The sequence below is a fragment of the Hetaerina americana genome, unplaced genomic scaffold (genome assembly GCF_022747635.1).
Source record: "Hetaerina americana unplaced genomic scaffold, ioHetAmer1.1.p SCAF_21, whole genome shotgun sequence".
Lineage (NCBI taxonomy): Eukaryota > Metazoa > Arthropoda > Insecta > Odonata > Calopterygidae > Hetaerina > Hetaerina americana.
Window position 1 is genome coordinate 5,721,887 of NW_027286775.1, and position 21,582 is coordinate 5,743,468.

Here is a 21,582-nt window from a genome sequence, read left to right on the forward strand (position 1 = left end):
GTACTTCTTCATCTGCTATATGTTCTGCCCACTTTAACTTTTCCTTCTTTCCACACACACACACACACATTTCAAAAGCCTTCAATTGATGTTAGATTTGGTATAAACACCCAGCTCATAATTGCAATGACCTCTTCGTAGGTTTTCCAGCATGTTTCTTCACCCAGGATACAACTATCAGCAGCATCACAAACCAAGTGTGAATTGAATTAAAAATTAGGTAGGTCAATGGTAATTTCTTCAAATAACAGCTTTCACTTTCCAAACAAATTTATGTGAATACTTAAACAATACATTATTAACATGGCATTTAACACAAAAATTATATCAGGGCATCTGAAATCCATGTGAGCCCTGATAATTAACAACCTAAGTGGGAAGAGAAGGTGGCGTTGGCCCTCTTTCGTCCCTGTGGCACCCGTGACCAGCATGGGTCCCATGCAAGACAGTTTGGGCTCACAAACGTGCCTGCACTTGGGCTAATTATTGAATTAATTACAAGGTGGTAATACAGAGAGTACTCATCACTAACCCAAACCCTTAAACAATTAGTAGAATATTGCATTAAATAAAATAGAAAAGAAAAAGTTTAATAAACTCGTATATTTGCCCGTAAAATATTCTTGTTCAACAAATTACCGTGTTTTAGAAATAATAAATGCGTATAATTAAAGGATCAACAAAAGTACACACTGATATCAATGGATGACAATTTCTTTTCACAGTTCACAAAAAGTAGAGGATCATGAAAAAGCAATATTCACTGTGTTACTAACCTTTTCTCAAATACGCAATACTTACTTAGTAAAAAAATCTATTTAATGAAAGAATGAAAACTTTGAAATATTTCGTACATTTGCAAAAAAAATACTGATAACTGTTTGAGCTTGATGAAATTTCACAACATTCCACAAATACTTAAGCTTTTCGTCAAAGAGTTAACCAATTAAAATGAATGTCAAATAATAACCTCAAAACAAAACGGATCATAAAATTCCAAGGGAAATAACAAACCACTACAACTTTCACAAAAAAATTAAATGATACTTAGATAAAAAGTCTCTCAGTAATTAGTATAAATCTTTGGCTGAACAATACAATATACTATTAATAATGGAGATCATAAAAGTTCTTCATTGGAATTCTATGTCCATGTAAATGCAGTGTGAATGCTAAATGAAATCAAAAGGTAAGAAATACCAATATCACAAGCAACACTCGCAGAAATTTAAGTAATTATGAACACTAGAAAATATTCCATACATCATAATCTAACAGCCAAATCACGGTAAAGTTTGAGCCATCCGGCCACAAACCTTTAAGTTCATTGTACTCCAGTTATAACAATTACATAGAAAAGATTACATACATAAATGTAGAAAAATGAACAACTTGTAACTTTCACAACATTTGACAATACAGGGCCCATTCATAAACACCCAAGTGATCATGGAAGGAATCCTGAGGCAAGATGTATCATGAAATTTACGGAGCCCTCGTCCATTGTACTGCAATAGAACAGAATTGGAAGGCAATGCGCAGGGAGGCAAACACGCACATGTACACGCATTTGGAAATGAGGCAGTAGGAGCAGGACTTGCAGCAACATGGAACTCTGACGTAGGTAACAACAAGTAAATTAAAGCCACTATCCAACCTCAAATAGGCCCCCTGCCATACTATGAAACAATAAACAAATGATGCATCCTTCTAAACAGATTTGATCGCATTAGATGGGGTCTCGAGGATGAATATTCACACCTTAATGCCAACTGCACAGCCTCACTACTACGTAGGAATATATACATTGAAACTATACCAGAAATTCAAAAATGTAGAGAGACTATGGTTCACATTAAATTCCATTCAAATGAGATTACCTTTGGAGAGTAGTAGGCTAAATGAAGGAAATCTAGTTCTCCTAAGACCGACATTTTCAATATGAAGACGGACTCCAACCTGAGAGAGTACACAGGCAGATTAATGAGCTGCCATTGGCCGCATACATTCCTCCAAAATTCAACATTTGACATCAACTATAGTGACAAAACATTAGTGAACACGGCAAAGTACAATTAACGATCACAGATAAGTTTCCTTCTACTGGTGTAATTTTAAAAATACACCCATTCTACCGACTGTAGCTGAGCAACAGACAATCATCCACCATTGATCACAGCAGTAAGTATTCAAAGAAACACAAACATAGAAAATTTTCCTTAGCATTTCAAATGGCAACAAAGGGACACATCAACAACAACTCTAGCTACTGAATCATGGCGTGATAGTCACACGAACATCACTGGCTAAACATGAATACAAGAATAAAGTGATGATACAAGTGATACAAAGAATGTCCTTCCATTGAAACAAAAAAATCTGAGTAGAAAAAAATAATTGCCAATAAAACCTTCCGTTTAATAAGTCTTGGTAGAAAAGGTCAACCCATTCCTAACGTTTTCAAGGATAAAACTAGGCTTAGCCACTAAGATTGAGGTGGGAACATCTCACTCTCTAAATTAAGTATTCTCTTTCTTGGGTGAGGCTCAAGTAGAAAAACTAGCTAAGGAGGGCGTACAAACAGTTTTCTCCACCAAACATTCATTCAACTTCAATAAGAAACATACCTGACGTTGGGATCAGAATCACAGAAAGGGTTTTGGTCTTAAAGCTTGTATTTCATTTGGTTTGGATAGGTACAAGGGTGATGCAGGATTAATAACAGGAAGGTACTAATAATCAAGGAAAACACATCTCATGCTTTCCCTGCGCAAGCACCAGACGTCTTATCCAGCCTTTGACGAGTGAGCATAATCACTCACTCGCTCAAGACGCAATGAAGGATGACTAACACCACCGCTAAATCACTGCGGAAGCTGGGTACTCATCACAGGAATAATCAAATCATCCATATTGGGAAGAACAAATATTTTCTGGAAGAAAGAATGCCACACAGATCATCACCAATTAAATTAAAAATAATACACCATCATGTTTAAGGCTTCACTTGCACCGAAGTATTTGATATCCATATTAAAAGATTTTGTAAAGTTTATTTTAAAACACAACACATTTCTATGACTTATGGCATCATCCGGCATAAATTTCACTCACATGCAGCACTGGAGTAGTAGTGGTTTTGAGGGGAGGCGACCGACAGCTGAGGTCATTTGCGCAATAGGGGATGGACAGGAAAGGATGAAGGGTGGAGAGAAACCCGGCGTCGGCATTAGCCTACCCTTTACGAAAGGCGCCAAGGGGTCCGCAGTTTAACGTCCCGTCCGACGGACGACGTACTCACTCAAAGTGCCCTCCACAAAGCACCTCAAGTAGGGATTGAGATACCTAGTAAAAATATTCAACACAGCCGGGATTTGAACCCGGGCCCTATGGGTGGGAAGCCAGTACGATAGCCACCGCACCATCTCGATCCCCCTGCAGCACTGGAATACATGCGCTCGGGACAGAGGGGACTGGGGAGGGGGGGAGGGGAAGGGCCATGATTGGGGGTCAGGGTTATTAGGGTGAGAAGGGGAAGAGGTGGTGGTGCCGCGGCTATGATGGGATGATGCCGCAAATCGGCAAACCACAATTTATTCTAATACAACTTGTAGTGCCTATAGAAAAGTACAAAATCTTTTAATATGGAAATAAAAAATTAAGCTAGCCAATTGAAAAAAATCCAATATTTTCCAAATTATTACTCTCTGACTTGTATGTACAACCCCAATCCATTTATGACAGCAACGTTAAGGCAGATGTCTAAAATAATACTTGGCGAGTGACCATCTTATAAATATATTTAGGTAACATAAATCGGTAACAAGAATTCATAATTTCACTGCTATTTCGTCCACTTACTCATCCCTTTCACCATTACATACCAACATTAAACACATTGCAAATGGAAATCAAAAAGCACCTTCCAATGCAATAAAAAAATGAAATCTTTGCTACATTTTCAGAGTGTAAAAATCATTCGCCTTGACTGGGATCCCAGTCAAGGCGAATGATTTTTACACTCTGAAACTGTTGCATTGAAATGCACATTAGCGGATGACTCCGTTAAAAGTTACTGTTGCGGCATCTCCCGCAGTTTCTTTGGAATAATGAAATCTTTTCCCGAATGTAACTGAATTTTTCCCAAAATGACATGACAGGTACTTAAGTAGGTTTGAATGGCCACTATTAACACAATGCCACATGCTTCTTGAAAACTCCATCCTTTTCCTAAGAGGCAACAACTTTTTTCTCCTCAGTTACTTTCTTATTTACTTCACTTGCACTTGGAGATAGATGTACATGCATACTTGCTTACCGGATTATTGCATCGCATGGGTGAGAAAGTTACGCAATAAAACAACCGACGAAACTTCTTACCTGTATCACAAAGCAGAGTTTATTCTCAATAAGGTTGGTGATGTGTGTTATGTTGACTTGTCTTTCTCCTAATTTTGGACGAGCGGTCAACCATAGTCGAGGGTTGGTCCTGAATCCATACCTGGTGCAAATAAAATGGAAAGGCTTATTTATACAAGCACCTGAAACACCAGTCATTGAAGATGAATATTCAGTCACAGAAATCATTTTAATGACTTCAGTTTCCATTTGGGGCATTGATTAACTGATGTAACCATTCATCATCTTAAATCGTGGAAGTAAAGTCAAAACTCAGGAAAATTTGGAAAAGCATATAAATTAAGTCAGAAAATTTAATATTGCATCATGTAAGATAACACGAGGACAGAAGATGAAAAAAATGATAAATTAAAGCTTTACATTTAGCAAGAACATTGCAACGCCTTCTTCTCAAAAACCATGGGGGAATTATATTGGATACAGGCTGTGGTACAAACACCACTTCAACACACGTGAATGTTTGTGACAGCTGATTAATGAATTTGATTAACAATGTTTCAGTTCATAGATTACTTCTTATAAAATCACTAAACCTTGAGTGAAAGTTGCAATAGATATTTTGGTTAATAGTATATCACAGTAAATTTTGACTATTTGGGAACATTCCCCATTTCCGACAAGACCACGGCAGACTTTGACTTGCATTTTTATGATGCCAGACCCCCAAGTGCAAAGAGGATCCATTTTAATATGGAAATAATTATTTATATCAAATATACTAGGTAATACTAAAAAAATACATCCTATGAAACTTCCTAAATAACTTAAAACAAAACAACGATGATGAAGAACAACGCACATAGCTACTGTACCGATGTCATGATCTCATTTATGCTACTTATTTCCATGCAATTTAAGTTCAATGTTTAACATTTATTATTTCAAAGTTTCACTTATAAAACCCACCCACCTTGCTGAGGTTTTTTTCCCTAACAATTTTGTGTGCAAATTTGGAAACAATGTACCTCACGACATGCCTCTCAGGCCTCAACTATTTCACAAACTTGGATTCATTGAAGAATCAAAACCATGTCTTGGATTTTGCCAATCATTGGGCAGGAAGCTACTTCCACGGGATGTCCCGACTAACGTTCATCATTTGAGCATGTGTAGCCATGTTTGAACCCATTTACTCAATTGTAAACAGTCACCAAGGGAAAAAGAAAGGCGGACAGATTGCCCGTGCCAGGAGTGGCCTACTCTTCGTGAAAGGCGCCAAGGAGTTCGCAATTGAACACCTCATCTGATGGATGGCAATCTCGCCTTCAAGCGCTTAAGACCACCTTCCTTGGCAGGAAGAAGGAATTACATTAAGTGGAAGATAATGTTAATTAGTCAATGTCAATTCTAACTTCTGGATTGTGTGAGCCTGAAATTGAAACTGTAAGAGGTGCAAAACATGCATTGAGAAACAACTCGAATAAGAAATTCTGCAAACTGATGATTCCTTACCACAGTCTATCACTTGGCGGAGGTGGAATATTAACGGCTAATGTTCCCACGGCCCCTTTAAGCTCAACTGAAAGAATCAGCCTCGTGTTCGACACTCCTTCCATTGCTCGCTTGATGTATTTGTACTCGGTGGCCTGTCAATGCAATGTTATCAGCACAATTAGGAATACGTTTAAGATTTACAAAAATTTATTATTTTAATAACAGCATATGATTTTTTCACAATATTTTTTGTGCTCTACAAATTACTTTACAAACAATGTCATGAGTAATTGTAGTTGTGTGCTCCATGACACAGTTTATGAAGTTAAAGCGAATGCTTAAACACAAAGGTGCTTTCTTTTTGGGGATAGCATTTGCTAGAACACATTAAGATAAAGGGATCTGGCTGGAAATCACATCATCCATTAATAAATTAATGAAATTCAATAAAAAAGTAATATTTTTTAATTAGGCATGCAAAGAAGTATTTAGTTTTAATGGTCAAAATACAAATTAAATCTTTTACTTATACAGGAAATATTATTTTTAATTGCTCCAATGTGACAAACTATTTAGCAAAATAAATGAAAATGTAGATTTGCATTTATTTTATGCTTACAATTTTTGAAAAATAACTAACTGAATATTTATATTGTTTTAGAAGCATACTCTTTTGACTTACTCAAAAATTAGGCTACATGAGATATATAATTGTAATCATACACTACAATAAAAACACATACTTTACTGGGCTAGTGTGTGCACAAGTGAAATGATAAGTAGTGTAAATAAGAATTTTAAAAGAATTTCAAAGCTCTTTTTTCAATGAGAATCTACCCATTAGGCACCCAAGGCTATGCACTCAGTGGCCAGGCATCAAGGGATCCAGGCTTGAATAGAGATTGCGGGAAATGATTTTCACTGTGAAATTACCAAACGTCACAACATTTTGAAATGCACTTTGTTCATTGAGTTTATTGATGTTTTCCACAGCTGCTTGATAATACAGGAGAATTGCAAACAGGCACTTAGTGTTAGTGCAAAAACCTTCCCTATTATCGAATATTTAAATTTCCACTATATTTTCACTACAAGAAGTACCCAACCATTAATGCTGTAGTGCAGAAGTAGTTGGGCAGTTGTTTTGTAGCCAGACACTTAGTTAAGTGGATTAACTGCAGAAATGGTTTTTCAATGTGCACACAAATATGATGCACAATTCTTTAAATTCTCTAATAATAAATTATACTTTGATGGCCACCAGTTTATAAACTGCTACTTTTGACAATCATATTGAATACAGATGATTATACATTAGTCATTTTTCCTGGCTCGGACCACTTTATATTTTCTCCAAATTTAACATATAATTCTCCAAAAATCTAGTTTATACAGCTCAATTCACAATTTTTTAGGCTTTTCATATTTGCTGTTTGAGGGATTCAAGAATGGGCGGCGGCCAAGGTCAAGGTGGTGAATTACGAGGAAAATTGAGTGATCACGGGAGATGGAGGAATAGTAAAGACATGGAGTAATAGTATATATATACATAAATATTTTATATATATATATATATATATATATATATACACACATAAATATTTAATATATATATATATATATAAAATATTTATATATATATATATATATATATATATATATATATATATATATATATATATATATATATATATGAAATAGCCCTCAGTTCATTTTGAAGCTAGAGCCTCTTCAACGTTTGTGCTTCTCATCCCTTCTCTTTTCCCTTTCCCTAACTGTCAATTCTCCGCTTTTGAGGTATTCCCTTCATTTTCTGTAACGTTTTTTCACCCCATACTCAACAGTCCTTTGTCTGTAGGTTGCCTTTCACTTCTCCCTCCCCCACCAACGTACATAAATATTAAAATAAATATATATATATATATATATATATATATATATAGTATATATATATAAATATATAAATATATATATATATATATATATATCATACATTAAGTAGCAAGGCATTGAAATGTCATCCTTTTTCATAATTTGTTCACAGAGGACCAATCAATATATATATATATATATATATATATATATATATATATATATATATATATATATATATATATATATATATATATATATATATATATATATATGTATCACACATTAAGTAGCAAGGCATTGAAATGTCATCCTTTTTCATAATTTGTTCACAGAAGACCAATCAATAATATTAAGTGAGGTGGCCTCAGCACACACTATCTCAGATAATCAAGACATGACTCTTGTACAATATTTTACATTCTCTGATGATGAGACGTTTCATGTGGGTCTCAAAGATCATTGCGTGTTCCAGTGAGAGGGGAAGAAACCCAGAAATTACAATATGCAATTAAACTACCTATTACGAGATGCCAATTGAATATAGCAATGTAAAAAATATAATAAAATATACCTGTTGGAAGTACTTGGAAGAAGCTATTTTGTCGACCATCTGAAGAATTTTCTTTTTGGAAGTAGGAGTTCCATGGCTAAAAAAGAATTATTCAATATCAGTAACATCATAAATAGGAATTTATAAGTACTTCCCTATTTTCCATACTAAATTGTTTGCCTATTAATGGTAGAGATTTTCCAGGGAATCCTATAAGTCTGCATTTACTACTGCATTCCTAGAGGCCATACAATACCATTTGGGAGAGGTGGTGCACCATTAAATGTCCCATCATAATATGTACTGATTAAAATGAATAAGCTGCATCCACCAATTGCCAAAGGTTTGAATGATTAGTATGAGGATTCAACCTGTAAAATATACGTAAATAAAGGCACCCCTATCCTTATACTTAATATTGATCACATTATTTGCTGCTCAACCCTTGGACAAATGTGATGCATAACCAATTGAGCTATAATACAAACTTTTGCTCGCAATAAAGCCTAAAAATATTATTTTCTAACAGTGGCAAATTTTCAATGGGTTAACCAAAATTCAGAGCTGTTTCTAATAAGTAACTAATAGTATATGATACTTACATACGAGGAAGTACAATAAACTCCCTCAATATTATCTGCATGTTAATGGATGCAGGATTAAGCATGCATAATTGAGAAAAAAACATGGATAACCGAAATAAGTGGAAAATATGGTTGTGATATAAATGGATTTATACACGGAAACTCTTTTTCCTTTCCACATGATTAGTTTTTCAATACTGGAAAGTACATTTTTTTCATTTTCCACCACTTTTTCAGGGTCGAAATATAGATTTTCAAGAACACAGACCTATCATTAAATTGATGCACTTGGCTGCATAATCCCACATGGATTTCAATGGTAATAGCGTTTCCTCAATAGCTCACTTGAAGAGCATGGGCCTGGCTAGTCCCAAAGTCCAAGGGTCTACGGTTTGAATCCCATTCAAGAAAACTTTTCCCTGCTTGTCAAACGCTTCCTTCCATCTTCCCCACCAAACCTGCGACCCTTGAGCTAATTTGAAAACCCACCCAATAATATTTCAGCCAATGATCATTAGAAATGGATTAATGTTTTCAAAAGAACTATGAGGACGTTAAGTCCTCATTATGTAAAATTACATCAAATTACAGATGATTATTCAAGCACAACAAACCTTTCATCAGTATTAGAGGCATTAATTTCTTCATCTGAAGATGATTCTGCACTGTCTTCCACATCACTGTAAAACATGGGTGAGCGGCTACAAAGATAAAAAGAAAACTCATTTTATACCACACATATTTTGGTATTTGCACTACATTCATAAGTGTGTACACTTTATTTTTCAATGATGGCCATAATGTTATCCAATATTTTCATCTTGATCATAAGTTATCTAGATTTTATGTAATGAAATGCAAGAGAATGGCTGGAAAAATGGTCTGTGCAAAAATTTAACTACTTAATTTCTTTGGGATAAACCATTTTTATTTTTCAACTAAAGTCTCCTTTTTAGTTTACACATTTTGTCCAACACTGCTCCAATTCATTGATCCCTCCCAAGTAATGCAATTGTTCTGCATAATAGGCTTTTGTTTCCACAAACACCTCGTTTGAATTGCAACTCCATCGACTTTGTTTCCACAACTGCCAAGGCGTTAGCTGGTGCATTGCCATGATGGGAAAAGACTTCTGTGCGCCAATGGTGGATATAGTTTCCCTGCGGCTTGATTTTAAAATGTTCTAAAAATGACGCTCAGTATGCACCAGTAACAGTTTGACCCTTTTCCAAATGGTCAAACTGTCATGCGTTTGCCTGCTATATATTTATTTCCTACTTCAATTTTCTAGACTTTCCCAGGGTCTCCAGACAAAAAAATAATGTTCTCCACACCTTACCCAAGGATCTACATTAAAAACACCATGGGCGAACTGATTCCTTGCATTATAGACTTAAATAATCTCCTTGTACTGACACAATAATTTTCTAGCCTATTGTGACACAATCTTAAAGTTTAGTCAACCAATTAACAATCAAGGCACTTTGTAACTGATAAATATTCTATTTGCAGAATTCCTCAGACAAACACAAACCCTATGCTAGAGGTGATCATTGAACCATCAAGTTTTAGCAAGGAGCACATCTTGGACATAATACATAAACCTGTCTAAAATTTTATGGTTATAACATGGGAGGATGTGGCAGCCCATTGGGCACTACTGACTGGAGGGCCTGAGTTTGATTCCCGGGCATGCCTCTGGGCCCTTCACCCGAGCTGTGCGTTTTTTGGGTACCAGAACTTCCTAGGAAACCATAGTGGCACAGGAAAAGGAACTGCCCTCTCCCCCTCTTTCCTGATGAGTAAATTTCACATACTGTTGGGCTTACTACTAGGCGAACTCTATCCTTACCTATCAAACCAACCTTTACGTTGATTATGTTTTTTTATAGTACAGGAAATGAATTTATCTGTTCAAATTGAATGGATGACTTCACACGAAAATATCTCAGGATTAATCTTATAAATTTTAAATTCAAAGGAAATCATAAAATATCCAAAGCACTCGACTTCAAACAGCTTTTTTATTCATAACAGTAAATCATCACTATTTAGGACCTTTATTTGTTAATTCTTGATTACATAGGGATTAGTGTAATTTTGCACTTTGCATTATAACACCCACATATTTGAGGCGAATCCAGCAGATGTAGCACCTTGCCGAGTTTGGTGAAAAATTAGCAAATGGTATTTAAATCGAATTAAGGGTAAATAAAAAAATACTCATGTAAACAATTATGATTTTGCACAATTTGGATAGTAAAAAAATTGGCAGCTATGCATAATCTATCTATTATACCATTCCCTCACCAAATTCAGCCACTCAATCAAAAGCTATCCTTGGGTCAATTTTGAAATTAATCTCTAATTTACTATTCCATCACCACATTCATACAAGGATATCTTAAGGCAAACCAAGTGAGATATTTCCTTTCTCTAAATCACGGAAAGGGAACGTAAACACAGCAGAACCTCGTACAACGAGCACAATTTTTTCCGTGATCTTTCTCGTAAAGAAAACACTCATGAAACAAGTTTTTGCATAAAAATTAATTTTTAATACAATAATGCATTCCATGTCAAAAAATAAATAAATTATGCACAAGGTTAATTCAACGAAAATTATGCATACATTGTTTGGGATTGTGTTCATCTTTCCTTCTATATTGGAATGAAGCACCCAAGAATGTGAACTCAATTTGTTAAAACAAAAAAGAATCAAAACAAATTTTATTATTTAATATACTACCTATCTAATTCCTATTAACTAGAAAGCTGTCCATAGACATTTGCTTTTGCAGATGTTTCAAAATATGCAACTTAGCATTATCATAAAATAAATGTAATGTGTGCATAACCACTTCCTTACCAGTCTTAGGGCTATGCTTTGTACACATGGTGTGATGCGACAGTTATATCATGACCTCCATCACATTCAACCAGCTGGTTGAGATTTGCACTTTTTAAAGGCTGGTGGAGTTTCTGAATGGTAAGCAAGCAGGGGTTTCATTTTCAAATAGCTGCTTGCATTGGCACTAAATAGCAGCATGAGATGGCCTTTCATTAGCTAGTGGTGGCCAGGTAATGCATTCTCCTCTGCCGTTACCTGTACAAATATTCCAGAAGAGACCAATCCCATCACAAAAACCTATTATGGCAGGTGAAGGCCGATGAAGTTCTCCGCTGCCTTTGACCAACAACTCGCTGCTTCACCATGCCATGCAAGTCGGTTCTTTTCTTAAACTTCTCGAAACATGCACGGATTCCCTTCAATATTTTACTTAATGAGGCTGAAAAAATCACTTTCACCTTCTCACAAATAATATTCTTGTTAATGTTGTTATATTGCGATCGCTTTCCGTTTATCATATAAGAAATAACCATTGCTGAGAATACGTAACCATTACGAAGATATCTTTGTTACTCTCTTAGAAGCATCTACCTCCTTAATCTTGCCTTGCTCTGGAAGAAAATCCACAGTGTTGATGTCAATCAATTGGATGTACACGCTAGATCAGCCACGCTCACACCTTGTTCCCACTTTTCAATAATTTTAATTTTCATCACTACTGTTATGCTATTTCTCTTATGGCTGTCTCCTTGTGAATTTTTCTTTCAAAACATTTTTAAAACTATGCACAAAACATTATTAAACTTGGCACAAAAAAGTCACAAATTATGTCTTAAGACAAGCTTAGAAAATGAGATCACGAATGATGCCAAGATGCTAGTGGAACAAGTACTACTACACACTAACCGAAGTAGCAGGCACGCAATCATTTCGGGAATTCCCTTTCCTTAGTCTCTCGTTATGCAAAAAGTCACTCATTAAGCAAGTCATTTTTGGCAAAATATTTTTGCTCATCATGCAAATTACTGCAAGGGGCTCACTAAGCAAGGTTCCACAGTATTTAGTGGAATCCTAAGCTTAAACTTGAGCAGGGTGGAGGAGAAACCAGTTCTTCAATAACCTGATGGAAGGGTTGACCACCCCCAAGATCCCATGAGTGCCATTATATTGAACCTGGTGCAGCAAAGCAGAGGGAGAAGGGTTTCACAATTCCATCACGATGTTTTTATTCACAAGAATTATTGTGCAAAAATTCCATTTTATACTATATTGCTAGCTCAATGTGTAATGAATAGGAGGTATAAGTTACATTAATCTGACTTGAGAGTTGCATCAGTCCCAGCCGGTGCCAAGTTAAAACATGCTCAGTTTGCCCATGCCAATCATTTCCCTGACATGCCACAAGCAACACGATGAAATTATACTTCCACCAGAACAAATCCTCATCCAAAGTCTATGAAACACTGCCGGAGGCTTATGGAGTCTATTCTTCCCTAGAGCACAGTCGGGAGATGGTTTAAAATGCTTATGTAAGGGAAACAGTCAAATTCCAGTCACTGCTCTTACATAAGTAAAAGTTAACAGCACTGCTTTTTTCATGAGAGAAGATGAGCAAATAACAACATCAAATATATTGTAAAATGACACCAGCTGCAAACTTACTGCCGGTAAAACAAAAAGTGCATGCACATGATATATGTCAGTGTGCAGTGGGAGTGCTCATAGCCTAAAAACAGGAAGTTTCTGGGAATGTTTGTGGGCAGATAATGTTGATGTTACAGGAAGATAAGGGGTTTCTTTCGAAGGTTATCACTCACATCACACACGAGGAAATGAAACTTGGCTGCATCATTTTGATCCAGAGAGCAAGGCTCTAAGAAGAGATTTCCAGCATCACCAACATCAAAGAAGGCTAATTGGTGGTGGCTTCTGCCGGGAATGTTGCGGTCGTATTATTTTTGATATTCAGGGAGTGGCATATCAGCATGTTGGGCACCTGCACACCCAACTCGAATGGAGCCGACTATTGGGAAGCACTGAAAATTCCTCAAGGCCACATCACCGTATGTAACCGTGCATTTGTATTCAAATTCTAATTGCAATGAATTGTGCTTGCCTGCATCTCATTCCTGGGGATGAAAATCTTTTGGCCGGGCGGAATCTTGAGTGACTGCATTCTCAGATTTGGACCTTGAGCACATCAACACACTTGAGCGATAAGTATGGGATTTGATCCTCTGGGGGCCAAGTCCGTGGCTTAAATCACACCCTAGCAATCATTACTCGAATTAACGGAAGACATGCATGATAACCTGAGGAGGGTAGGAAACCAGAAGTAAAGAACTGAACTCTTTCTTAATTATTTCAAGCTAGTTTCCTGGAAATGGAACTGGAAAATTTGATCAAAAATTACCAGCTCAGCAATTCTTTATAAGACATGACACCTTTGTTGAATTGATGAGGCTAAAGAATGTGAAAAAATATTCAGTAATTTTTCTTGAATTCCATAACTTTTCCTGGTTTTCCACAACCTTAAAAAATTTCCTTAATCTTTCAGATTTCCCACACCACCAAATAAATTCCCTTACTCTTTCCAGCTTAACAGTTTCGCTAAATGGCAGTCCTGCATCAACATGCCACTTATTTCATCCATGATTTCTTGAGTAGTGACAATATTATGTCCTGAACATTCAGCATCAGACTACTGGGAAAATTTTGAAACCACTGAGAAAGCATTCTAATCGAAGGACAGATTCACCATAATGTTTATCAAGTTTCTCTGCCATCTCCTAAATGATGCGCCTTTCACAAAATAATTTTTTATCCAACCACGCAATTCTCTTTTATCCATTTTTTTTAAAACTCAACTTGCTCAATTCAAATGAATTTAAAGAACAGTAATAGTCTGATCTATCTGAATGTTGGAGTGTGTTCCTTCAAGAGATGACAATGGCTGAAAACTTGCGTACAAACCACTGGTGCCATCTCTCTGACTTTGCACAGACTTTTCAAACAACACTCACCAGTATTTAGCTCGGCCTAATATGTCATATAAATAAATACATCCCCAACATATGATCTTGATTAATCACGACTAGTTAACACATTAGCAGACTTCTCCCAGCTCTGGGGTCATCTGGAGGTACCTCCCGAGTCAAACTTTGCCTTGTCATATCCTGGCGCTTGGACTTGCTGAGGATTCTCTAAATCGCACATGAAATTTTGATACAGGGCACACTTTAGAAGACTCCAAGCCTGGGAAAAGACTACGAGGTCTAAATGGGTTACCTACTACTTTTCTATGTCCCCGCAGATACTACAAATTCCAACCCAATTTCAATAACTTTACGCAAAACTTAAACTTTGAAACAAAAATCTATTGAAATACTGAAAAAATATCACTTGAATTGGTTGGGAACATAGGGCAGCACTGAATTAGTTAAACACAAGTTACCTAAATTAAACCTTTAAGTGAAATGAATAGGTAGTATGTAATTAAAATGCAATTAATACATAATAATAAATGAATTGATAATGAAAAGGAACCACTTACATGGAGTCCTTTTCAGTAGGTGACTGCTGCTCAGGAACATCGGCACTTCCATTATTAGCACCTTTCTTCAGTCGCATTAGGTTAAGGCGTGTTTCCAAGGTCAAACATGCTTGGCCCTCATACGTGACATCTAAATCCACCCAAATGCCTCGCTCATCTTGGATGGGCTGCGAGGCTCTATGAATTATGGGTACCGAGTGCCCAAGGTCCAGCTCAGTCACTAGCAGATGCTCCACAAAATTAGGGATCTGCACGAGAGATTTTGAATGTAGTCAAAGAGGTGGAGCGCCAAGCAACCGCCTGGCGTTGAGGGCTCTACAAATATCAACATGATGCATCTTAAATAGAGGTACACATATAGCAGTTAAACTAAATTTCTATCTTGGAGACTATTTAGTATGTTCCTTCTTCTGCATAATGTACTACTTGATTGCCACTTATGAATCATGGCAGAAAATTTGCTGCAACCATTCTCAAGTTTAATTCTTCCAATAAAATTCACAGACATAAGGTATAGGATAATTTCACAATGTTGCAGATGTCTTGGGAGTTTACTACAATCGTTTACTCTCGCATTCTGAACAGAAATGACACGCTCTGGTGGGATTTCAGTTGATGGTTGTCCAGAATGTTTAGCTTAAATATCTTCTCATTAACTGAAGTTTGTCCATTTTTTAAACGTTTAAACCAGTCATTTTTGGTTGGCCTAAAGCGCCACTTCTGAATGCTTCCTTTAATATTGTAAGTTTCTGCAGCAATCCCACTGAGTTTATCACAGAGCTTGACAAAGATGCACAATTCCTTCCAAACAGCCATCACAAAATTGCAAACACTAACATGAAAAATTGTTCACCAAAAACAAACGTGTTCCCTTAAAATGAAGCAATTATCATACTGACACATCAAGAATGCACACAACTTTGCTTAGTGGTATTTGAAAGCAGCTGCGTGGAGAGCATGTGCCTGATTCACTTTTTGGGAATTTTTGGGTGGCACCTTGCAGAGAACAGTTGGCAGAATCTGCAAGTAACGTTGCCACAGGGAGGAGGGTGGAAGGGATAGGGTCATAGACTGGAGTGAGAGGGTGGTAGGTTTGAGGTTGGAGTTGGTTCATTAATCTCAAAAGAATCCTTTGGATGGCATAGGGGTGGGTCGTATTTAAGTCTACCATTTGGGAAGGGTTAGGGCAAAGACAGGGTATTTCCTTGGAGAGGTTGTCAATGAGGAGGGATTCAATATTTTGAAAAAACAAGCTCGTATATTTAGCAAAACGTTTGGTACCAAAGTTTCTATTGTGGATGGAAATCGTCGCCTTCTCAAGACATTCCACTTTTTCACCTTACTTCATATTGCAAATTATCTCCTGCATTAAGTCACTGTGATGGTCATTCTTGACCTAGTGTTTGAAGAAGCTGGTCAAAGTTCTTAAAACTCCAATTGTGCTGCTTCATTCTGGTTGTGACAGATATGACAGTTTGACCAATGTAAACTGCAACACAGTTCCCTGTTTGGCACATTAACTTATAACCTCCTGATAGGGAGAGTCTGCCACATTTGTCTTTGCTATTGCTGATAAACTGATACAAGTTTACCAGATTGTAACAGGCTGCTTTGAGGTGGGTGGGCAAGAGATTGCCTAGTTTGTACAATGGCCTCAGGATGACGAGTAATTGTCACCATTCGGAGTCTGACCGCAGTGCTGGAGTCGGGGATAAGGGAGCTACTTAAAATGATTAATTTAACTTTTCCTGGGACTATTCTATCAATCAATTTTGCCTTAGCCTTTAACCATTCAGTAGTGACGTGGACTGATCATCAAAAGTGATGACATCAGTCTGCTGGACCAATACTATCTTTGAGCCCTTTACATTGACACTAAAAATTTGCTTGGTAATTAAAAAAAACTAAAAACTAATTTTTTAAATATTGACATACATTTTTCACACAAATTTAAACAACATATTCATTTTTCTATTTTTCAAATGCATTTCATAAGTGATACAATTGAACAAGAGTTTCTTTTTTTATCTTGACATCAATAGTAAAGCTTATAAAAATTTAAAAAAATTATAAGTTTTCATTATTTTTAGAGCAGCCTGTAGCTGTCTCACTGAAGATCAGATGCTGTCTGGACTACATTTTGTCAGGCTCATACCCACTTAGTATTGATTACCCCACCAGGAACTATTACTCTTGCTCCTGCCTGCACAGGCCTGGAGGTCATCAGAAGCACAAGCCCTTCCACCTTATCAAAGTAGAAGCCCCTGGGGAGGGTAACTTACAATATGTACATTCCAAGGAACTGCAGGTGGTGCCCCGACAGTAACTTTTAATAGAGTCATCCACTACATGTGCTTTACAATTAAACAATTACAAGTGTGTCGAAATTATTCACCTTGACTGCCAACCTGGATCCCTCAATGTCCGGCCGAGAGCCTTAGCCAGCTAAGCTAACGAGGCGCCCTCTTTCACTCCAAGATTTCGGGGGCTTTAAAGGAACAAGATGCATTGACGAAATTCTGCACGTACAATGTCACAGGCATTCTTAGACAGGCCTGATGTGGCACAGTCCATGAGGTTTAAGTCAACTTTAAACACTAAGGGTGTTTCACCTTAGGTAAATTCCAAGAAACTGCAGGAGATACCACAACCGTAATTCTTGAGGGAGTAATCCACTAAATGCCCATTACCTAAATCTCGGAGTGTAAGAGGATGCCTTGATAGCTTAACTGGCTAAAGCATTCAGCTTGACATCAAGGGATCCACGTTCGAATCCCGGTCAAGGCAAAACCTTTTCTCTACTCTGAAATTGTTGTATTGTAATGTATCTTGTACACATCTATCCAAATGATCCAAAATAATCAATCAAAGCCTTTTTTTGGATATCCATTGGTTATCAAGTTGGTTGCTATTTGAGAATCTTAAAATCCTTCAGCTGCTCCGTTTTTTGTCAAAAAAATCCTTCCCTTTTCCCAATAAATACTACTTTCCCTAATTATATTACACATGGCATAGAGAGAATATCCATCTAAATAGTCAAAAGCTAACCTTTAACATGTGAGGTCCTTTCCATTCTCCTTCCCAAATTTACAACATACTTTCAAAATCAATTTAATCTATTACTTCCCGCACTACTTATAAAAGGAAAGGGCGTGATTTGTTAAAAAGCAAGTTGTTTTACAGTTTGCATGAGTTCCTTGATGATAAATTTAAAATAAGAATCTTAAGCCATCATTATCTGCAATATATTTTTTAACTCCTTGTATAAGTGTTTATTTTCCTATTTCCTGTATTATTACCTTTGCATCTAGGCAAACAGTCCCATACTTAAGAGCCCTCATCTCTTTTTACCATTTTGAACAATCAAGCATGATCATTACCATTTAAAATTAGTCAAAAACTTCAATAATGCTTAGTTTACCATATTTTAAAGAGAAGTTTTCCTTTCTGTCTAATACTGTATGATATAGTTGAAATATGTTTGAGGCATTGAACTTGTCTTGCGCATTTTTTGGCTCATGAAAAAAATGTGTTCACACTATTCAATAATTAAAAGAAATCATAAGAAAGAATTAACAACAACGATGGGAAAATATCTTAAATAAAGATACAAGAAAAATTCCATAATTTTGCTTACCTTGATGGTATTCAATTTACTCTGGATCTTTTCCTGTATCTTATTTATCCAATAGCGATCGCGCAGTACATCAAACAAGACCCTAGCGAGAAAAGCATTGGCCCAAACAACATCTGAAGAAACACTCTTCAATGATGCCAGAAGAAGCTCTCTGTCATCATCACTTAAGCTCTCTATAGGCTCACGAGCAGATTCACTGGCTTCTTCTTTTTCATTCCCATCTGCGGTCTTCTTTGCTGGTCCATGAGTAGGCGTCGATGGCCCAGACACAGAGTCTGATCCCTGGGATGCTGACTGCAACCGGGTAGAGTAAAAGACAATGAAGTTTATGGCAATTCTTCAGTAAATTCCTTCTTTTTGCTTTTTAGACGAGGCCAAGTGAAACTTAGAGCAAGTAATTTTATGATTATTTTCAGAGCAGACTGAACTAGTAATTACTCTAAGGCTCAGATACACAGCAACAGTTGAAAAAACTGAGATTGATTGAGGTAAGACATGTACATGTCATTGAACATTGAATGCTATAACAGCTAAAATCCCAAATTTAAATTGACAAGTCAATGACAAAAGGAAATATGCAGGCAATTAATTTTCTTCAATTTTATATCAGAGTTGGTTTTGCCTAGAAAAAGCAGACCACAAAGCAGAGATTTGAGACTATCACAACAAAAAATTGACAATGAATAGCACTTGGCACATTGAGCTCGCCCTTTGTGGTGGAAGAATGTCATTTTAGATTCCATGCAATATGAGAGTTAAACAAATTATTTCATGCTATTACAAGCCATTTCAAACATGCCATATATTCTGTCAACAAGGAAGCTCTACGAGTTACTGTGAAAAGCGGAAACCAGCTTCATCTCATGGCACAGGGCGGCAGCCAAAGTCATAAATTAAAAATTCAAAGCCACGCCACTTACCCATCAGCTGACATAGGCAAGGCTGTGAATATGAATATCAGAAAAAACAAACCGTAAGTCTACCACACACAAAGGAATGACAATAACCAGAGTTACCAGACAATCTTCCCGTTAATTGCTAAGCAGTTTATTTTATTGAATAATTACATAACAAATATGAAAAAACAGTATTTGCTAGCCCAGACAGTTGCCACGCTTGGGTCATTCCTGTTGGATGGCTAGTTGAGAACAAAATGAACTGATGATTGGGCATATTTACAATCCTATTGAACACAATGCTACAATGGATAGGCAATTTGGAGGAACAAGACATCAGTTAAATCACAAAGGGTCCCCAATACCAATGATCTTGGACTGGAATTCAATCAGAAAAATGACAAAGAAAAATACCTAAGAGTGCAGAAGGTGGAAAAAAAACTTGGTGATCATCCTAAAAAAAAGAATAATGTGAACAAGTGCATTGATTTGAAAGTTGACAACAAGACAACCTTGATATTACACAGTGACATTCTTATTCCATGGGAGTGTGATGAATCAGCATCCTTAAATGATGTGTTAGTCAACCAGGGTTCAAAAAATAGCCTTTTCAGGTAAATGCCAACATTTCCAACATATTTGGATTACTGCAAACGCATAAGTCAGTTATTTCAGAAATACTGATGGTTTACAAAGGGCACACTTTCAAACATTAAAGTTAGAACACACAGAAGTATGGTGTGGTGAATTAACGAGTGCTGGCCAACACAAATAAAGCCAACCCTCCCCTTCAAGGGTTTGTAATTGTCATTTAACATGCATAATCTTTTAAGAAATTTTCCTTGCCAGGATGTGCCACTGCTAGTTGAAGCCACCAAAATCAAGAAAGGCAGGGCTGCTTCAATAATTTATGAATTGCACCACTTTAGGGATGTATGCATATCACTAGCCACTCACCACTTAATGGACATTTACATGGACAATTGGCTTTTAGAATTTCTTTCGAATAACTTCCTCAAAAGAGAAAAGCCTTTTCAGTCACACTTTATCCTGGCACCTCTCAGATAACGGTAGTAATTTATTCTGTCCAATTCCCAATTCATTTACCATACGAAAACAGGAAAGAACTTAACATTATTTAACAAATTGCAGTTGTAGGGACACAGAGGCATTAATTAAAAAAAACTGACAATATCAGCCTTCACACACATTTTCTGCATCACGAAAGTTGACAACTAGAAATGGTGGATATTCACATTCTAAGAAAATATTCCAGCCAAGCTACAAACGTACATACCCAAGTTACGACTGCCTTTAACAATAACACAATCCTAAAAAAACCTCACCTCACACACTAAAGAATACACAAATTAATTGCACAGAACCAGACTCAACGAACTAGAGTGCAAGGACTGCCCAGCAGTTAATATAAAACAAATGGGGAGGATATTCAACAATAGGGTCCGAGAACAAAAATTGTTTCCAGAAAAAAAAATTCAAGTCGGTTTGCTGAATGCCTCGCTAAGAATTGACGGGAGGCACTCGAGTAGTTGTGAGGCCATTAACAAGGCAAGGGAGCCAGTCTAGACACACTAAAACTATTCGAAATAATTATGAATTGGAAATTTAATGACATCACCACACCCCTACCTCTCACACCCACATGCCTCTCCCAACCTCAGCTCCGAGGAACTCGGGAAATCGAATCAACGAGGAGCATTCTCCTTCTCCCCCCATTTCCATGTAACTCGGGAAGTAATTCAGTAATTTCCTGGAACACAGG

General features: G+C 36.7%; 1 protein-coding gene across 5 annotated transcripts in view; it reads right to left on the reverse strand.

Moving 5' to 3' along the window:
- Nucleotides 1-269: 269 nt before the first annotated feature.
- The window catches only part of LOC139688656 (testis-expressed protein 2), a 58,637-nt gene continuing 37,324 nt past the window's right edge, over nucleotides 270-21,582 (reverse strand). For all 5 annotated transcript variants that reach the window (XM_071586224.1, XM_071586226.1, XM_071586222.1 and 2 more), the window contains 7 exons: nucleotides 18,904-19,197; nucleotides 15,267-15,514; nucleotides 9,477-9,563; nucleotides 8,300-8,375; nucleotides 5,872-6,005; nucleotides 4,381-4,501; nucleotides 270-2,933 (listed from right to left, as the gene is read on the reverse strand). In XM_071586224.1, the coding sequence (XP_071442325.1) occupies nucleotides 2,865-2,933; nucleotides 4,381-4,501; nucleotides 5,872-6,005; nucleotides 8,300-8,375; nucleotides 9,477-9,563; nucleotides 15,267-15,514; nucleotides 18,904-19,197 (1,029 nt within the window). In that variant the 3' untranslated portion in view covers nucleotides 270-2,864. The remainder of the gene's footprint in view (nucleotides 2,934-4,380; nucleotides 4,502-5,871; nucleotides 6,006-8,299; nucleotides 8,376-9,476; nucleotides 9,564-15,266; nucleotides 15,515-18,903; nucleotides 19,198-21,582) is intronic.